This window comes from Platalea leucorodia (assembly GCF_965183815.1).
Source record: "Platalea leucorodia genome assembly, chromosome: 2".
NCBI classification, from domain to species: domain Eukaryota; kingdom Metazoa; phylum Chordata; class Aves; order Pelecaniformes; family Threskiornithidae; genus Platalea; species Platalea leucorodia.
In genome coordinates, this window is record NC_138824.1 from 60,510,981 (window position 1) to 60,527,541 (window position 16,561).

At 39.7% G+C, this 16,561-nt stretch overlaps 1 protein-coding gene across 3 annotated transcripts; it reads left to right on the forward strand.

The window, feature by feature from the left end:
- The first annotated feature begins 1,145 nt into the window (after positions 1-1,145).
- Positions 1,146-15,329, forward strand: ERCC5 (ERCC excision repair 5, endonuclease). 3 transcript variants are annotated; one of them, XM_082305083.1, is made up of 16 exons: positions 1,146-1,222; positions 1,646-1,764; positions 2,390-2,565; positions 3,073-3,188; positions 3,280-3,372; positions 4,179-4,239; positions 5,159-5,302; positions 6,218-6,425; positions 6,700-7,638; positions 8,044-8,276; positions 8,660-8,779; positions 9,247-9,460; positions 11,187-11,331; positions 12,169-12,369; positions 13,296-13,380; positions 14,736-15,329. In XM_082305083.1, the coding sequence occupies exons 2-16, from the start codon at positions 1,677-1,679 to the stop codon at positions 15,288-15,290; spliced, it is 3,378 nt and encodes a 1,125-aa protein (XP_082161209.1). In that variant the 5' UTR covers positions 1,146-1,222; positions 1,646-1,676; the 3' UTR covers positions 15,291-15,329. The 3 variants fall into 3 exon arrangements, with proteins under 3 accessions (XP_082161209.1, XP_082161208.1, XP_082161210.1); XM_082305082.1 differs by lacking the exon at positions 1,146-1,222 and adding an exon at positions 1,284-1,468; XM_082305084.1 differs by lacking the exons at positions 1,146-1,222; positions 1,646-1,764; positions 3,073-3,188 and having other exon boundaries at positions 2,501-2,565.
- The last annotated feature ends 1,232 nt before the right edge of the window (positions 15,330-16,561 follow it).

Below are 16,561 nucleotides of genomic sequence, written 5' to 3' on the forward strand. Positions count from 1 at the left end.
AATTGCAACCCCTGCTTAACAAAGTAATCCTGGAGGCTGCCCCAGGGAAGTGGTTGAGTCCCTATCCTTGGAGGTGTTAATGTTTATTATATTATTTATTATAAGACGTGTAGATGTGGTGCTTAGGGACATGGTTTAGTGGTGGACTTGGCAGTGCCAGGTTAACGGTTGGACTTGATGATCTTAAAGGTCTCTTCCAACCTAAACGATGCTATGATTCTCTTTGCTCGTAAGCCTGTCCAGCCTCTGTGACTTAACCCCTAATATTTAACTTGCCAAATTCTGCAGGCTGATGACTGAACAAAACCCATGGGTTTTGAAAATGTAGATATTTTCCAGATGAACTATTTTCAGACTTTTATTTTTGCAACCCGGATTTGGGCTGAGGACTGGAATCTCCTTAGAATACTTGAGCTGAGTTGCACTGAGGAAGGGGAAGTCACCTCTGACAGCAGCCTGCTGCTCTTCTTAAATAGGCGCGTTGTGATGGACTTCGTTTTTAGTCACTTTGTTTTGCTCTTGCTTTGGAGACTGTCACACTTCCTCATAAAGTAGGTGGCATCTTCAATTCTCCCAGCACTAGCAGAAGAAGGAAGATGTGTGTCCTCGGGGATGTAGCAAAGGCTGCCCGCAGCCCGCCCTCGGGACTCCCCGGTGGGAGAGGCGGGGCGCTGGGAGCGGAGCAGCGGCGGTCGTGCTTCGCTACCCGGGCCGCTCGGCACCCTTCTGGCTCGTGTTCCGAGAAGCCACGGAGGTGTCTACGCGGCTGCTGACAAAAAAAAAAAAAAAAAAAAAAAAATTGTGGCGCTTTTTTGGTTTTGCGACGTTGTGTTCGTACCTCACCTCCGGGCAGGCCAGGACCCGGCGGGCAGCTGCCGGCCTGCTCGCTGTGGCCCGCCCGCCTCAGGCGACAGCGCGCCGCTGCGGCCCCTCCGCCTGAGGTGTCCCACGGGCGGCCGCGGCCGCGGGGGTCCCTCGGAGAGGGCAGAGGGACCCGCACGCCCATGGCAGCTGCAGCCGCGGCCTGCGAGGGGCGAGCGGGACCCGCGGCCCCGCGAACTGCGCTTCCCGGCGGGCAGCGGGGCAGCGCGAGGGAGGGCGCATGCGCGCGCTGCGCGGGGAGGCCGCGGGGCGGGCGCGGGGCTGCGAGAGGTTCCTCGGGCTGAGGCGGCTGGTACCGCCCGCCCCGCTGCGCTGCGCTCCCCGCCCGCCGCCGCCGCAGGTGAGCCCCGCTCCCGCGGACGCCGCCGCCTCCCCCTGCCCTCCCTCGGGCCGGGTCCCCCGTGCCTGCCCCGCTCGGCGCGGCCCCGCGGAGCGCCTCAGCCTGTCCCCGGGGCGGAGGGCGGGTGTCTGGGAGCGTGGCGGTCCCTGCGGGGAAGAGATGTCTGATGGCCGGCCGGCTGCCCGGCGAGCAGCTGTAACGTTGCGCTTGACCGGGTTCTTCTCAAGGCTTTTCACGTACCGAAAGGTGAGGGAACCGCCCGGAGCCGGCCCGAGCGGCTGCCGGGGCGGCGGGGCCCCCTCCCCTGCCCTGCCCAGCCCAGCCCGCCTCCTCGTTTCGGTGCGCAGCGATAGTGCGTCCTCATTAATAAAGCATACGTGGGTCGTATGATCGTTGGGCTCTTCCTTCTTCTGTTCCTCATAGATTCTTCTCTCAAAGTAGCTGAGAAAGGACAATGGGAGTTCAAGGACTTTGGAAACTGCTTGAATGCGCTGGGAGACCTATAAACCCAGAGACGCTGGAAGGAAAAATTCTTGCTGTTGGTATCCTTTCAAAGTAAAGCTGAGGAACCAAATTTGTGAGGGAGATTATTTTAACTGTTTCAGTTATTTCTACGTTATCTATTCTGTTTAGCTTTCTTTTTTTTTAATATATTTTAAATCATGACAATACTTTGATAAGTAGATTTTGTGCTTTATAGTATGTGGAATGCTAAGCTTTTTTTTTTTGTTTTAAAAAAGAGACTAATAGATTCCTTACACAAGTGTTGGGCTATAGGATTTTGTGCTTTATAAATAAATGCACTGCTCTTAGTAGGCCTGTAAGGTGAAAATGTTTTAAATACTTTTGCATCAACTTTCCTATCATATATACTTGGTTAAAGACTAGAAGGATGTGGAAAGAAGTTACTCTTCATTTATTTGTAAAAATAACTGGGGAGGTACTACTTGCTGCACAGTTGTTTCAACTCTGCTTTTTGTCCAGGGCAATAAGGGCAAGAATTTATTCTTCTCTGAAGTTCACAAGTATTTAGATAATCTTGGTTTCAATAGGCCAAGCCTGGAACAGTGGGCAAAAGCCACTCAGTCAAATGTGCACTTTATAGAAAACTATTAACATGGCATATGTGTAAGATAGCACATTTTTTCCTCTTAACGGTTCTTTAAGATATCAGTATTTGGTTGAACCAAGCAATAAAGGGAGCCAGAGATCGTGGTGGTAATTCCATACAAAATGCTCACCTTCTCACTCTGTTTCATCGACTTTGCAAGTTACTTTTTTTCCGAATTCGACCTGTCTTTGTTTTTGATGGAGAGGCACCGCTTCTGAAGAGACAGACCTTGGTAAGTACCTTTGCTGAGTCATTGTAATGCAAAATAGGATGTACATCTGCTGATACTAAGTAGCCATTTTCAATTTCCTTCTTCTGCTTACGCTTCTGAGCCATGAGGATGTGCTTGAAGCGCACTGCTGTGCAGGTGTTCTTTGCAGTCCCAGTCTTGATTAGCTGTTTGAACATGCAGCATCTCCCTTTTGATATATTCAGGTTTGATTTGTGTAGAAACCAGGTTGCAGAGGTAGATGATTGCATAAGCCTGAGCCTTGCTCTAGAATGGACCTGCACACAACTCTTTCAAGCATTTGTACCCAGAAGCTGAAAACTTTTCCTGAGTCCCACAGAGGAAACTGACAGAGAGAGATTTAGAGGATCTGAAGGCTCTGTCCCTATGGATGTAGGATGAGTTAGGAGTTGCTCATAGACTCAGCACAGGGAATTATAACAGTAATTCACTGGATGTGTATCTTCAGCATCCAGCAAAATCTCATTGGTGTTAATCTTATTTTCACAGGCTAAGCGAAGACAAAGAAAGGAAGTTGCCATCAGTGATTCCAGGAAAACTACGGAGAAACTCTTGAAAACATTTTTGAAGAGACAAGTTATCAAAACTGCTCTTAAAGGCAGAAGGCAAGAATAAAAATTATTTCCCCCTTGTTTATAAGTGGCAGGCAAGTTTTTACGTAGCTATTAATTACTTTCTTTTTTTTCTTTCTCTAAGCAATGAAGTTTTGCCCAGTATTACACAAGTTCGAAGAGAAGAAATTGATGATATGTATGTATTGCCTTCTTTAGAGGACGAAGAGAAGAACAGGTAGGTAGAATTAAGGAAAATAGCTTAAATGGCTATAATAAACTCAGATAAAAGTATAAACCACGTTTTTTTGATGCTCCTGAAAGGCCTTTGACCCATGAGACTCTTATGATACATAAAATGTATTTCTTTAATTTATATTTTATTTCAGTTTGGTTTTGGAGAGTTTGGTTTATAGGTCTGGATACAGAAGCCTTCTAGTTATTTCTGGGAAAGTAACAGAAGAAGTTTTCGGCCCACAGATGAAATTTCTACGCTGGATTCATGTTTAAGGATGAAAGTGCTGCCTCAGTCTCTGTGGCCATATCTATACGACTGAATGGAACTGATTGTTCCATCTTGGATAGTTGGTGTGTGGCAGCTTGATTCCGGTTTGCGTCCCCTCATTCAGTAGTGTAGATGTGTTCAGCAGAAGTAGGCTGTGTATGTAACTGCCAAACTTGTGACATCATCTTAAATTACACTAAGTGGGAATGTGAAACTATCCTTTAGATTACTCTTTGCACATCTTGTATATATTTTTATATACTCTAAATGCTGACCAAATAAGAATCAGGTAATGATTTAAACAGCAACAGTTGTCTCAGTCTAGTTTTAACTGATATAAGTTTGCCTTCTCGCTTTTTGTTCAGATCTTTTTGACTTGTGTACGTATTTGTATGTGTGTGTATGTGCGTTTGTGTGTGTACTTTGAAATTGTGTGGGAATTTTTGTACTTATCAGTGACTAATGTCCTTTTGCTTAAAATAGGAACTTTATTTTCCTAGGTAAATATCTACATCTTTTTTTCTCTTTGTGGTTTTTAGTTCGGAGGAGGAAGATGAAAAAGAATGGGAAGTGAGAATGAGCCAAAAAAAGATGTTGCAGGTAAGTGCGTCCTAATTGCCCTGTTACTGTGAACAATCCTCTCATTTGTGTGCTATGCTTAAAAGGCAAATAAAAAGGTTAAAAAAAAAAAAGTGTTTGGAGGTACAGGTCTTACTATCGTATGACTTATCAAGCAAACTAGTTAATTGTCAGTACTCTATGAATTCCTACTAATGAGGAAATACAAATGTAATTTTCTCCAGGAGAATACAGCAGAATAGGAATTTCTGCCTTTTTTTTTTTTTTTTTTTTTTTCTTTTGACTACCTTCTCTGCACCTGTGGAAAATAAATTGGTTTTTGTAATGATATAAGTGAAATGTATGCATTTGTGCACATGTGTATGCACATGTAAGACAGCATATTTAACAAAATTCCCATGCTTTTCCAAATATGAATTGATGTTGAAGCACTTTGGTCCTTGAGTTTTCACAGATAAATTCTGTATTCCCTCTGATGTGCTGATCTCATGGGAAGAGGAGAAAAGAAATATATAACCTAAGAAGAAGGCATAATGAATAATAAAATTATCTCTGCTTTCATCAAAGTGAAAAAGAAAAAACTTTTGGAAATACTGTTTATCTTTGAAGTAGTTCTCGCAAGAAGAGAGCCTCTTTGGAAGGATAAAATCAAACTAGCCAAGGCTATAGTACCTGCTTCTGTGGTTTATGCTAAATATCTTTTTGTAAAAAGAATAACACCAAGTTTCTCTGTGTAGTGTACATCAATAATGACGTACTTTACATTATTTTATTAGGTAGTAGTTACCTTTTTTCTTAACTGTTTTTTTCACAGTATAGGAAGTAGCAACAAAGATTTTGTGGTGTTTTTTTGTTGTTTGGAATGATGCTTTAAATATTTTATTGGTTTTGCTGTGCTATAATATAAAATAGATGTTTATGTTGTTTTCCATTTTTATAGGAAGAGTTATGTGAAAATCCTCATTCTGTAGATATTGAATCAGAAGATTTCAACAAGCTGCCTCCAGAAATAAAACATGAGATTTTGACTGATATGAAAGAATTTACAAAGCGAAAAAGAACATTATTTGAAGCAATGCCAGAGGTAACATTTAAAATAGTTTTCAAGCCATCAGAATGGAGCTATTGCCATTAATGCAGATGAAGATTGCATAAGAGTATCACATCTGGAGAGCTTTACCCCCCGTCCTATTTAATAGGAGATGTTACGTTGAGGGGAAAAGGAACCAATGAGATAATGACTCGTAACAGAGCCTTCCTGTGTGTCTCTTCAGAGTCCTATCTCTTGATTTCCACTAAAATTGGCAGAGCTAATTCAGTTTGGCAAGAATGAAAAAAATCATGCTGTGTCTCATGCTCATCACCATTATGCCCAAAATTTCAATTGCGAGAACACACTGCTGGTGTGGATAAACCAGCAGAATGAACGCAGCCTGAATTCCAAACCCTTGGGTTGTTAGGGGAGCTGGCAGCTGGGAAGAGGCTTTTGTAACTTAGGCAGACGTGTTACTGAAACCATTCAGAGAGAAATGGGGAATCCTTTAGTGCCACTTCTACAATAGCTTTTCAGAGCACAGTTAGATTTTAAAAGTACAATAGATGTCAGATCAAATGGTAGCTTGTGCCCACGTGTAAGCTAAGAACCATCATCTTAAAACCATCCACATGTGGGTTCTGTTTATAATTGCATTGTTTTTAAGATGGGGACCAGCTCCATTAGCCAGCTAAGTTTTGTTGGTCACATCACTGAGATTGCGTTGTGTTTAGCCAGCATTCAGAACTACTTAATGGTACCTTTTAGAATTGTCGTGTGTTACTGGGCTGGTGTTGCTGTTACTTGGGAGTGCAGCAGTCAGTAAGAGACAAATGTTTCCTGCTTAAAGGAAACTCTTAAAAGGCTCTCCAGAGCGTGGTAAATGAACTTGCTTAAACGGTGCAGCTAGTGGGATTTTATTTAAATTGACTTGGTTGGTTTTTTGTTTTGTTTTGTTTTTTTAAGGAGTCCAATGACTTTTCCCAGTACCAGCTTAGGGGTTTGCTTAAGAAAAGCAACCTCAATCGGTGCATAGAAAACGTACAAAAAGAACTGAATCAACAGCACTCGGGTGAAATCCAAACACAATATGAAAATGAAGGTGGTTTTGTGAAAGAAGTGGAATCTAGGAGGGTAGTCTCTGAAGACACTTCTCACTATATCCTAATAAAGGGTATGTCAGGTCGTTAATTTTGTAAAACCTCTTGTTTGGTGTGTGCAGCTGTCAGTTTTAAGAAAAAGCTGAATATTGTTTACAGGTGCATGTAGCCGATACTTTGTATGAAATGTGCATTCCTGTTAAGCACAATTAACTGTGATCTGTAAACGTGTAGAAAACTGGTTTATTAATCTCTATACAATGATGTTCATTATGTAGAATGGAATGTTAGTATAAAGCAGTTTTTTACTAAAAAAAAAAAAAAAATCAACAAAAAACTTTCTTTCAGGTATTCAAGCAAAAGAAGCTACAGGTAGAGACTTGGAAACTACTGCAGGACCCTCATCAAAAATGCTTGAATTTACTAAATCGAATAAAATCAATGAATCTCCTGCTAATGCAAAGCTAGTTGCATCTGACAAGTTGCAGACAGAGAAAGATGACCATGTGGTGACAGCACCACCTTCTCCTCGGACTTTGCTTGCTATCCAGGCAGCTATGGTAGAAAGCAGCTCGGAAGAAGAACTGGGAGAAGATACAGGACGATTGAACGTGGACCAGTCTGTAACAGAGGAAGGCAGTGTGTCTCCAAGAACACTACAGGCAATTCATGAGGCTCTGAGTGATGATGATAAAAGGGAGGAAGTTGTTGCTGTTAGAACTGATGGAGTGCTACCAGAAGGGAAGGATTTTCTGCTTAGTAGCTCAGATGAGGAAGATCAGATTCCTGAACTTAAAGAGGGAAAAAAAATACCTACATTTACAATTCATTCATCAAACCAAGTGATTGTGCAAGACACTGAATTTGAACAAAAGAGTCAGGAGTTGGAAAAAAATCATATCACACCCAAGGACACCAGTATATCCAGAGCTGAAAATTATTCTTGTATGGACGATACTAGAAAAGGCAAAGAAGATGTAGACAAAGAAGAAAATGGTTCCAAAATGGACTTAAATTCTTTGGGAGATAAGGATATAAACTTGTACATGCAGAAGCCAAGCTGTTCCCCTGTACAAACTAGTATAGGGGCGTTGAGTCATGCTGAAACAACAGACCTTTCTAAAAATGAGGAAAACTTGAAAATTTCTGAAAATACGGACGAGGCAATTTCGCGAACAGAAGAGAATGTATCTGAAGTACAAAAGGATACTACATTTTTTCCAGAAGCAAAAGGTCCTGAGGAGGAAAGAGAAGGGATATCACAGTCTGAAGACAGTGATTCTGATGGTATGTGCTTTTTAATTGTGTAAAAAGATAAGAAAATAGGACTTTATTGTATTTGTAGTCAGTTGAAGTTAACCTTTTCTCCTAGTAAGAAATGCTTTAAAATACATCTATTCTTACGTATGTAGGAGGTGGGAAGAAAATCTGAGCTATGTTTTTCCCCTTGGTGTTATGTTTTATCATTTAAACCTGAGTATACAATACAGAGAGTCAGGAAGGCATGCTGTTGTGTGTGTTGAACTTAAATGGTGTATGAATGGTTAACCACTTGGGTTTCTGTAATTTCACAATCCTTGTATCTATTTACTGCATATAGGAAAAAAAATCACTGCCCAGCTTAATGATGTGTACAAATACTTATTTTTAAACAAGCAGCAGGAAGTTGAAATCTTAATTTTCCTTTAATAGGAAGCTTTATTGAGGTGGATACTGAAATCAGTAATAAGGCTGAGTTTCCTACTAAATATGATGAAAAACTGAGTGATGAAGGAGCACTTCCAGAAATGGAGACAGACAGACATGATATTGTCACACAGGAGTTGCTGAAGGAGTCTGAGGAAGAGCAGATGGCAAACGATCAGAATGTTGAAAGAGAAGATGATGGTAAAGATGCAGTGGATGAGTGGCAAGACGTCAGTTTGGTAACTCCTCATTATTTGTTTTGAGCTAGTAATGAAGTGCTCTGTCCCCAAACAGTTTTTAAGGAGAGGTATTGGACAGCTTCTTACTGGTTCATTGCTTTCTCATATATGTATCTAATTCTGTGGGAACTGATTTTTCTTTAAAGATGATGGTTAACCATAATTTCTCTGAAATCAGGGAAACTTTTAAGGTTTTAGCACTCTGGTGAATAGACCTATGTCTGGTCTTATAATTTGCTCCATTAGAGAAGCTATGACAACTTCCAAGTGTGAACTAAAAGAGCATATACTACTAGAATAATTATAGTTGGAGAATTAGTGCTTTGCTTAACTAAGTATACCTGAATTGTTGAAATAATGAAAATCTTGTTTTATTTTTTCAGGAAGAACTAGAAGAATTAGAAAATGACCTTTCTGCTGAGCAGAATGTGCTTCAGGCTCAAAAACAGCAGCAGGAACGTGTTGCTGCCTCTGTAACAGGACAGATGTTCTTGGAAAGCCAGGTAGTATTTGTTGAATCATTTTGATTTGATATAGCATGATGTGGTGCCCCCCTCCACCCCAGTCAAACATTTTCTCAAAAGCTGTTAGTAATTTTCCTTAATTATAAGTCACCTCTTTTCTTCTTAGGAGCTTGTTTTCTTTAGTCTGCTTGATTTAAAATATTGAAAGTATTGAGATAATCTTGAATTCCAACAATTTTAAATAACTGTTAATGTTATAAAATAATAATAAAATGATGAATGAATCAACATTTTCTTAAGCACCAACTTTTTAAGGTTGGGCCAGTTTGATCTTTGCCTGTTGCTGTGAAAGGTGCAAATTGAACAAAAAAAAAATAGTAGGAAGTTACATTCAGCAGTATGGAATTGATGTAATCTGGGTGTTAGGTAAATTGTGATTTTCCCCTAGGGATTAAAAGATAAAAGCTAACAGATGAAACATTAACTGTTTTCTCTCCATCCTACAGGAGCTTCTCCGTCTGTTTGGCATTCCATATATCGAAGCTCCGATGGAGGCAGAGGCACAGTGTGCTATACTGGACCTTACTGATCAGACCTCTGGGACAATCACAGATGATAGTGATGTTTGGTTATTTGGTGCACGACATGTTTATAAAAATTTCTTCAGTCAAAACAAATATGTGGAATATTATCAGTATGTTGATTTTCAAAACCAGCTAGGTAAGCCTCAGGTATTGATTTGTTAAATACGGTCTGTAATAAGACACCGCTGCCATGTATTTTTCTGAAGTTGTGTTTTCCGCAGAATTTTGCGTATCTGTTATTGCAATGCCTGTTCTTTGGAGAGTCTCTAAAGACATTCAGTTGGGTTGCTGTGTTTACTGCCAGATGACCCCCCTGAATTTGCAGACACCCGCATTTAATACACTGAGTTAGTGTGATGATCATCAAGGCTGGAGGTGTGAACTGTGGTACCAGTTTCTGGGTAAATGTCAGCATGACTTTTCTGACATGGTGGGAAAATTATATTCTGATGTCATCGGATGTATAGTCTTCTGGAAATGGAAGTTAATTTTGGCCATAATGACCAATATGATGGTCATCATATTGTATGACACATAACGTATTAGAAGAGGATCTGCACATACATATGGTCTGTAAAAGGTTTTTCATTTAGTTAATACTGACAGCTTTTTTCTTCTTTCAGATTGCTCTTGTACCAGTCTAATCAAATTGTTGCTAATTATGTTGAACTACTAAACTTCAATGTCCCATGGTGTGTTATGGAAAATATGAGCCAGTTTTAACTTTTTCATGTGCCTTGTTTAAGGAGAACTCTTTTAAAATCAGTTTTGACGTTTTCAAAATTGAGAGAGGCTATAGACTTTGAAATAATATTTTAATGTTTTCAGCATGTAAAATTTCACAACATTTTTACGTGGTGAAAAATGTGTTTGGCTTCTTCTCCCAGCAAATTGAATGAAACATTTTTTTTTTCCCCCCTACTTATAGCTACTTAGGTATAAGTACTTAGGCATGCTACTGTAGCTTGCTTGGAAAGGATTGATGTAAAAGCATGTGTGTGATTTTTAGCTGTTATTAATGTACTAAACCAGAGCATTTATTTGTTTATTGGGGAAAAATAGTCACCATTGGTCTTCATGTCACATTCCTCCGCAGTCTTGTACTTCTACTCCTTTTCCATGCGTTGCATAATTCTTCTTTCTTGACAGTTGATGGATATCCTGACTAGCATGCTGATGGTCTTGCTTTGTGTGCTTAGACACACATCCCTCCTTTCCTTCATGGAAATTTTTTTTTTTTTTTTTTTTTTTAAAAATCTAAACTCCTGAAGCTAGTTACTAAAAACCAGTCTGGTTGCCTCAGATCTTATAGCGTACCAAGTAGAACTGGTCAGCTGAGTTCTTCCTTCTTTCTGGTTGTTTCACAGGCTCTTTTGGTCTACTTAGTAACCACACTAGCACAGAGCAAAAGGCTTCCAGTTTGGGAACACTTTCAAGGAGCAGACGCATTGATATTATGGACTGCAATTAAAACTGAGTGTTTTTATTTCTTATTCGGGGGTTATTAAACTCAAGTCAGCATTAGATGAGAACAGGACAGTAACTGTATGTAAAATGATATCTCTTAGCTCTTAGAAACCCAGAATTTCCCAATGGTCTTTACATTTTAACATTTTAATTTTGGCACGATGTATTTTCCAAGTTAGCGCCACTATTGGTGCTTGAGCTAGCAGCAGCATATTGACACTGCTCCAGAATATAATTTAGCAAATTCTGATGTTGAATTAAATGTAATTTTACAGAGTTAATGCCTTAGTGTTCCTTTTGTTTTTTGCCTTTCAGATAATATATCATTTTTAATTTGTAAGAGAACAGATGCGGAATCCACTGGTTTTATTTGGTTTACGCACCTTCTTTTACAGGGTTGGATCGAAGCAAGCTAATTAATTTGGCATACTTGCTTGGAAGTGACTACACTGAGGGCATCCCAAATGTTGGCTTTGTAACAGCGATGGAGATTTTAAATGAATTTCCTGGGCACGGCTTGGAACCCCTCGTAAAATTTGCGTATGCTTCATCGTATTTCGCTTTTTTGTCTCTCCATAATATGAATATTAGTGAATATACTTTTCTGCTGCTTAAGCATGCAACAAAACATATGACCATCATTAAGGAGACTAAGTTAACCGTAAAATATGTGACTCCATTATATCGCTATTTGAAATGGCAGGTAAATAAGGTGACATGTTGATACAGCACTTACAGTGAGACTAATGAAGACAATAGAACAGCTGTAGAACTGTGCGACTGCCTCTGAGTTCATTGCAGAGCTGGATCCATAGAGGAGTGGAGGTTTATTCTCCCTGAGTTTGTGAGAAGGTGCTGTAGCTTGCTCGTAGAGAAAAGAGACTTGATGAGTGAGGAATGGATGACCTGGAAAGAGACAGACAGGTAGGCTGTGGGGAAGAACAAGATTTGAAGAGGGCCAAGCCAGTTGGCAATGGCAAGGATGGTTAGAAGTCTTTTTTTTTTTCTTTTTTTCTTTTTTTCCCTTGCATACCAAAAAACCTCCAAAAATGATCATTATGTGTGGAACATCCTCCCCAACTGAGGCTGAATTTAGGGCCTTCTGTTTAGCAGCTTATGGGGAATCCAGGTGATGTTTGCTACTGTGGCTTACAATGGCTGCATTTACTGTGTATGTTTTGTCTTTTCTACTTTCAGATTATATATGCCTTTGGCCGTTTTTTATTTGGAAATTTCCTACCTCATCTCATGCAGTAACTGCATGAGTAGGAGGGAGTACTAAGTAGGGAGACTAAGGCTATTGAAATTAGCATGGTGGCTCTTGATTTCCAAATTATATTTTATGGAGGCAAATGAGTACTTTCCTCTGTTTTTCAGTGAGTGGTGGAATGAAGCTCAGAAGAATAAGAAATTGAGACCTAATCCACATGATACCAAAGTCAAGAAGAAACTGCGGGAGCTGCAGCTTTCTTCAGGTTTCCCAAATCCAGCAGTGGCAGAAGCATACCTGAAGCCTGTGGTGGATGAGACCAGGGGTTCGTTCACCTGGGGGAAGCCTGATGTAGACCAGATCAGAGAATATCCTTTTACTATATGCCAGGACTTGTTAGCTAACAGTATTCAGATTAAAGTTCATAAGGCTAGTTAGCGGGTCAGTAACGGAGTCTCAAATTCTTAACATCTCATTGGTGTGAGGGGCTCCCTGCCCCATCTGCATGCGCTCTCCTACAATGATACCAGCTCTGGAATGGAAAGGAATGCAGCCATGCGTGTGTGGCATTCAGGGCTGCTCTGCCCTCCTGAGAGAGTGGGCTGCTTCACTTTGCATGCAAAGAGAGTCTCGTAGCTGGACCAACTAGTTTCTTGTGATGTTACATTTCTGTAACTATGCTGTGCCTATTTCTATACTTAGAGCGGGATTGTTTGCACACTCCTGATATATGTTTCCCATTTTTCACAAGTAAGTTTTAAAACCTAGTCAGAAATGGTGATTCAGTCTGCGCTTTATCCCTAGTTATTCACTGCATTTCTTGCAATGATGTCTGTTTCTTGCATCTGTTGCAGCTTGAGCTGCAGTGAATTGTTGAAAAGTAGATGGCAATGCACGCAGAGCTAATAGTGTTTTAAACAGTAAATGAAACTTCCAGTGTGTGCAAGTGTAAAAATAAGGTTTACTTATAGGTATTTTGTCTTATGGCAGTACTGTATAGCCAAATGAGTTCTGCCTTCACTGAGACACGCTTTTGGAAATGTTGATATTAGAGGGAAAAGTTCTGTAACTAATGGAGATGTGACAGCGTGATTAAGATACATAGCGTAATACTGGAACTGTCCACATAAGTCACCTGTAATAACTTAAGAGTATTTGCTCTGGTTTTGTAGTAGAAAAAGCTTTCAAGTAGAGTAACTTTCCTCCAGACATTGTTTATTTAAGGAATTTTCATTTTATGTGTTTACAAAATACTAGTAATAGCCATTTTGTAAAGTTCCTTAACTTTCTGCACATTCTGTCAGGATCACTTTGGCTGGACCAGGACAAAGATAGATGAAATCCTTTTGCCTGTGATAAAACAGCTGAACTTGCAGCAGGTAAAGTATAGAACTATGTATAGTTTAAGGGTAAGTAGAAAATTGTAAGAGAAGCATTTTAAAAGGAACAGCAAGGCTTTCGTCTAAAATACATTTCTCAGAAACTGGGATTTGGCCTGTTTGGTTTTTTTTTTATCTTAATATGGATATATTTTTAAAAGTCTTTAAACTTACTTCTCTAGACTTCATTTCTGTATGATTTGGGTGTGCTGTGAGGCACTCTACATAATTTCACTTGTTGGTTTCAAATGTTGTTATCTATCAAGCACCTATCTCAAGTCCAGGTTGCTGTTTGTTCTGGATGTAACTAAAACTACAGGTACCTCAAGCACCTTTAGTACTTTTAAAAGAAAGCGTGCTCTCTCTAAAAATGATTCATAAAAATGCCCCTGAGATTTTGGTGAAGTGAGACTGACTGTTTGGTACCATCCATATCCTTTGAAGAGGAGTGCAGACTGAACCGTTGAGCAAGTGGCCATTAATAATATTACTCTAATTTCCAAATAAATGTTCTGTCAACTTTAATAAAACTTAAAAGTGAATAGTGGTGCATGCTGCGATACTGTGAAAGTCAGTTGTAAAACTAATCACTTAAACTCAGTGTCTTTTCTCCTTTTGCTATAAGCGAGATAGATACGTAGTCTAAACCAGTGTTCTAGGTTCTCTCTGTCTCTCAAAGGAGTGAAAGGTACCAAAACCCGTAGTTAAATCCATATACTTTCGGGTTGACTGGAACATCCTTTGGAAGCATCTGTCTCTCTTAGACAATTTTAGGGAGAATATCGAGGACTAGCTTAGTCTATACAGGAAGCCTAGGTGCGGTTGAGTAACACAGACCCATTGTGTGTGACTACTTCTAGTTCTACTCTTAAATCCTTATACTGTAGCAGCATGTGTTAAAATGAACTTGAGTCAAATGACCGCATTTTGTTGCACTAGCATATGCAAATGTAAAGTGCACTTACAACATTTGCTTAGTAAACATTCTGTTGTTTTAACAGCTTGAAGCTAAGGATGTGTTTGTAAGGACATACTTCAGAGCACTACAGAGATTGTCTGTATTAGGGTTGAAAATAGCAACATATGTCTAATCAGCAGCAGCACAATGTTCATGAAATTTCACTGGAGTTTGCGTATTATTTAGTTTCCGTAAAGGTTCTTGTTGCATAATTTATAATAAAGTGTAGGTATTACTATAATAATGCATCTTATTGTGCACATCTATTTCCATGCATATTAATTTCATTAGTCCTTTGTCCTGCTTTAATTTGGGATGCTTTATAGTATAGCTGAGATAACGACTGAATTCCCATCACAAAAACATCCAAAGGTGTTTCTCTGTTTATGTTTGATAGACTCAGCTTCGCATTGATTCATTCTTCAGACTAGCACAGCATGAAAAACTAGCTATTAAAAGTCAGAGACTGCGCAGAGCTGTGACTTGTCTGAAGAGAAAGGAAAAAGAAGAAGCCGATGAAATTCGGGAGGCCACTGCTGTTATGGAGGTTGAACTTAAACAGCATGAGGAAAGGAAAGGGGAAGGTACGGCAGGCTGTGCAAATCATCAAGCTGTGGGAACAGGAGTCCAAAGCGGAAAGAGAAGAAAACATTCAGATTCCAGAAAAGAACATTTGTATGGAGGTGGTTTTATTGGGAATTTGCATCTTTCAGAAACTTCTAGTGACTCCTCAGTAGAGGAATTGGAAAGCAGAGATTTAGGCAAGAGCAAAAAGAGGAACAATGTCTCTGCAATGGAGACAGCAGACCATAACGAGAAAAAGGGGTGCAGTAGCTCAAGTGGTGAGGATGAAGAACTGGGAAACGTAGTCATGGTGACTGCCAAACCTGTATTTGAGGGCAGAAAAAAGAAATCACAGAGTAAAAGAGGAAGAAAAAAGAAAAAGTCTTAAAGAAGAAAAATGTGAAAAGAGAGAGCTGTGTGTGCATGTTTTTTATGACTTAAGCTTTGTAAATATTCTAATGAATTTTTGATAAATAATAAATTATCCCTATTTGTCATGTATTTGTCATGCATTTTGTGTCCAGAACTTAACTAGGAGGGATTTTAAATGATGAAAAAAATGAATTTTACACATTTACTGATAAAGACCTAGATTGGAATTGATATAAGTTTTCTGTTTTGAGACTTTAAAATTGAGCCAAAATGTGATGCCCACTCATTTGCATTCTAACTGAGGTGAGATAGCTGTTAAAAATCACACACAATCTGTTGCTTCCTTAACTTCAAACTTAAATGAAATTTTGAAAGCAACTTGGATTATTTCTAGGTGCTGAGAGAAGGAAAATCAGCTCAGTTAGTGTTGTTTTCCTTATTCCCTTCACTATGCCTGTCTCAAAAGTTTTGTGCTCAAAGTAATGTTGCTTATTGAACCATTCATGAGACAATGCAAACCCTCGTAACATCTCACGGAAAATCGTACAGTACACTAAGTCCTCATGTAATCTGAGGCGCCGTAATCGTTTATGTTCTGAACGTAAAGGCCATGTTTCTAGGTTTGGAGTTACGTGACCATGTCCAGAGACAGAATTTGTCGGCAAAAGCAATGTTCAGAGGTACCTGCTGGTTGCAGCACTCATGTCGGATTAATTTGCGGAAGAAACAATGTGTTAGGCTCAGACTTCCCCCGCTTCACCTGTCTCTCCGAATGATTGTAGAATTTATTTATGGCTCCTGTGGATTAAGACAGAATAGCACTGGATGCTGCCAGTCATACTTGGGTTCTTGCGTTACATTTTAGTTCTTGCTTCTTTTGTCTTCTCATTTGCTATATCTACTTCCTTTCTCATTGTTTCGTTGTTTGAAGGTCCAAGTTCATACAATTAAGTTTCGTACAAAAGATTAGCCTCCCCTAAAAGGATGAAGGGCTGAGGTGAACTGGGTAGGATTTGGCCCTTATAGTTGCAGAGAGTCTAATACTTCATGTACAGTGTTTACTGGGCAAAAACTATCCCTTTTGATATTACTTTTACAAAAGATTATCATATTTTCAGGAAATTCTCAGTCTGGACAGCCAGTTTTACAGCAGTGGTTTGCAGATCACTCTTTAATATTACTGAATTTTGCTTTAAAAGTGTAGATCGGGTCTCGGTGATGTGTTTGATAGTTTCTAAATGTAGAAGAGCTCCTATTAATTTGTTCTGAAAAGTCTGGTAAAGTACA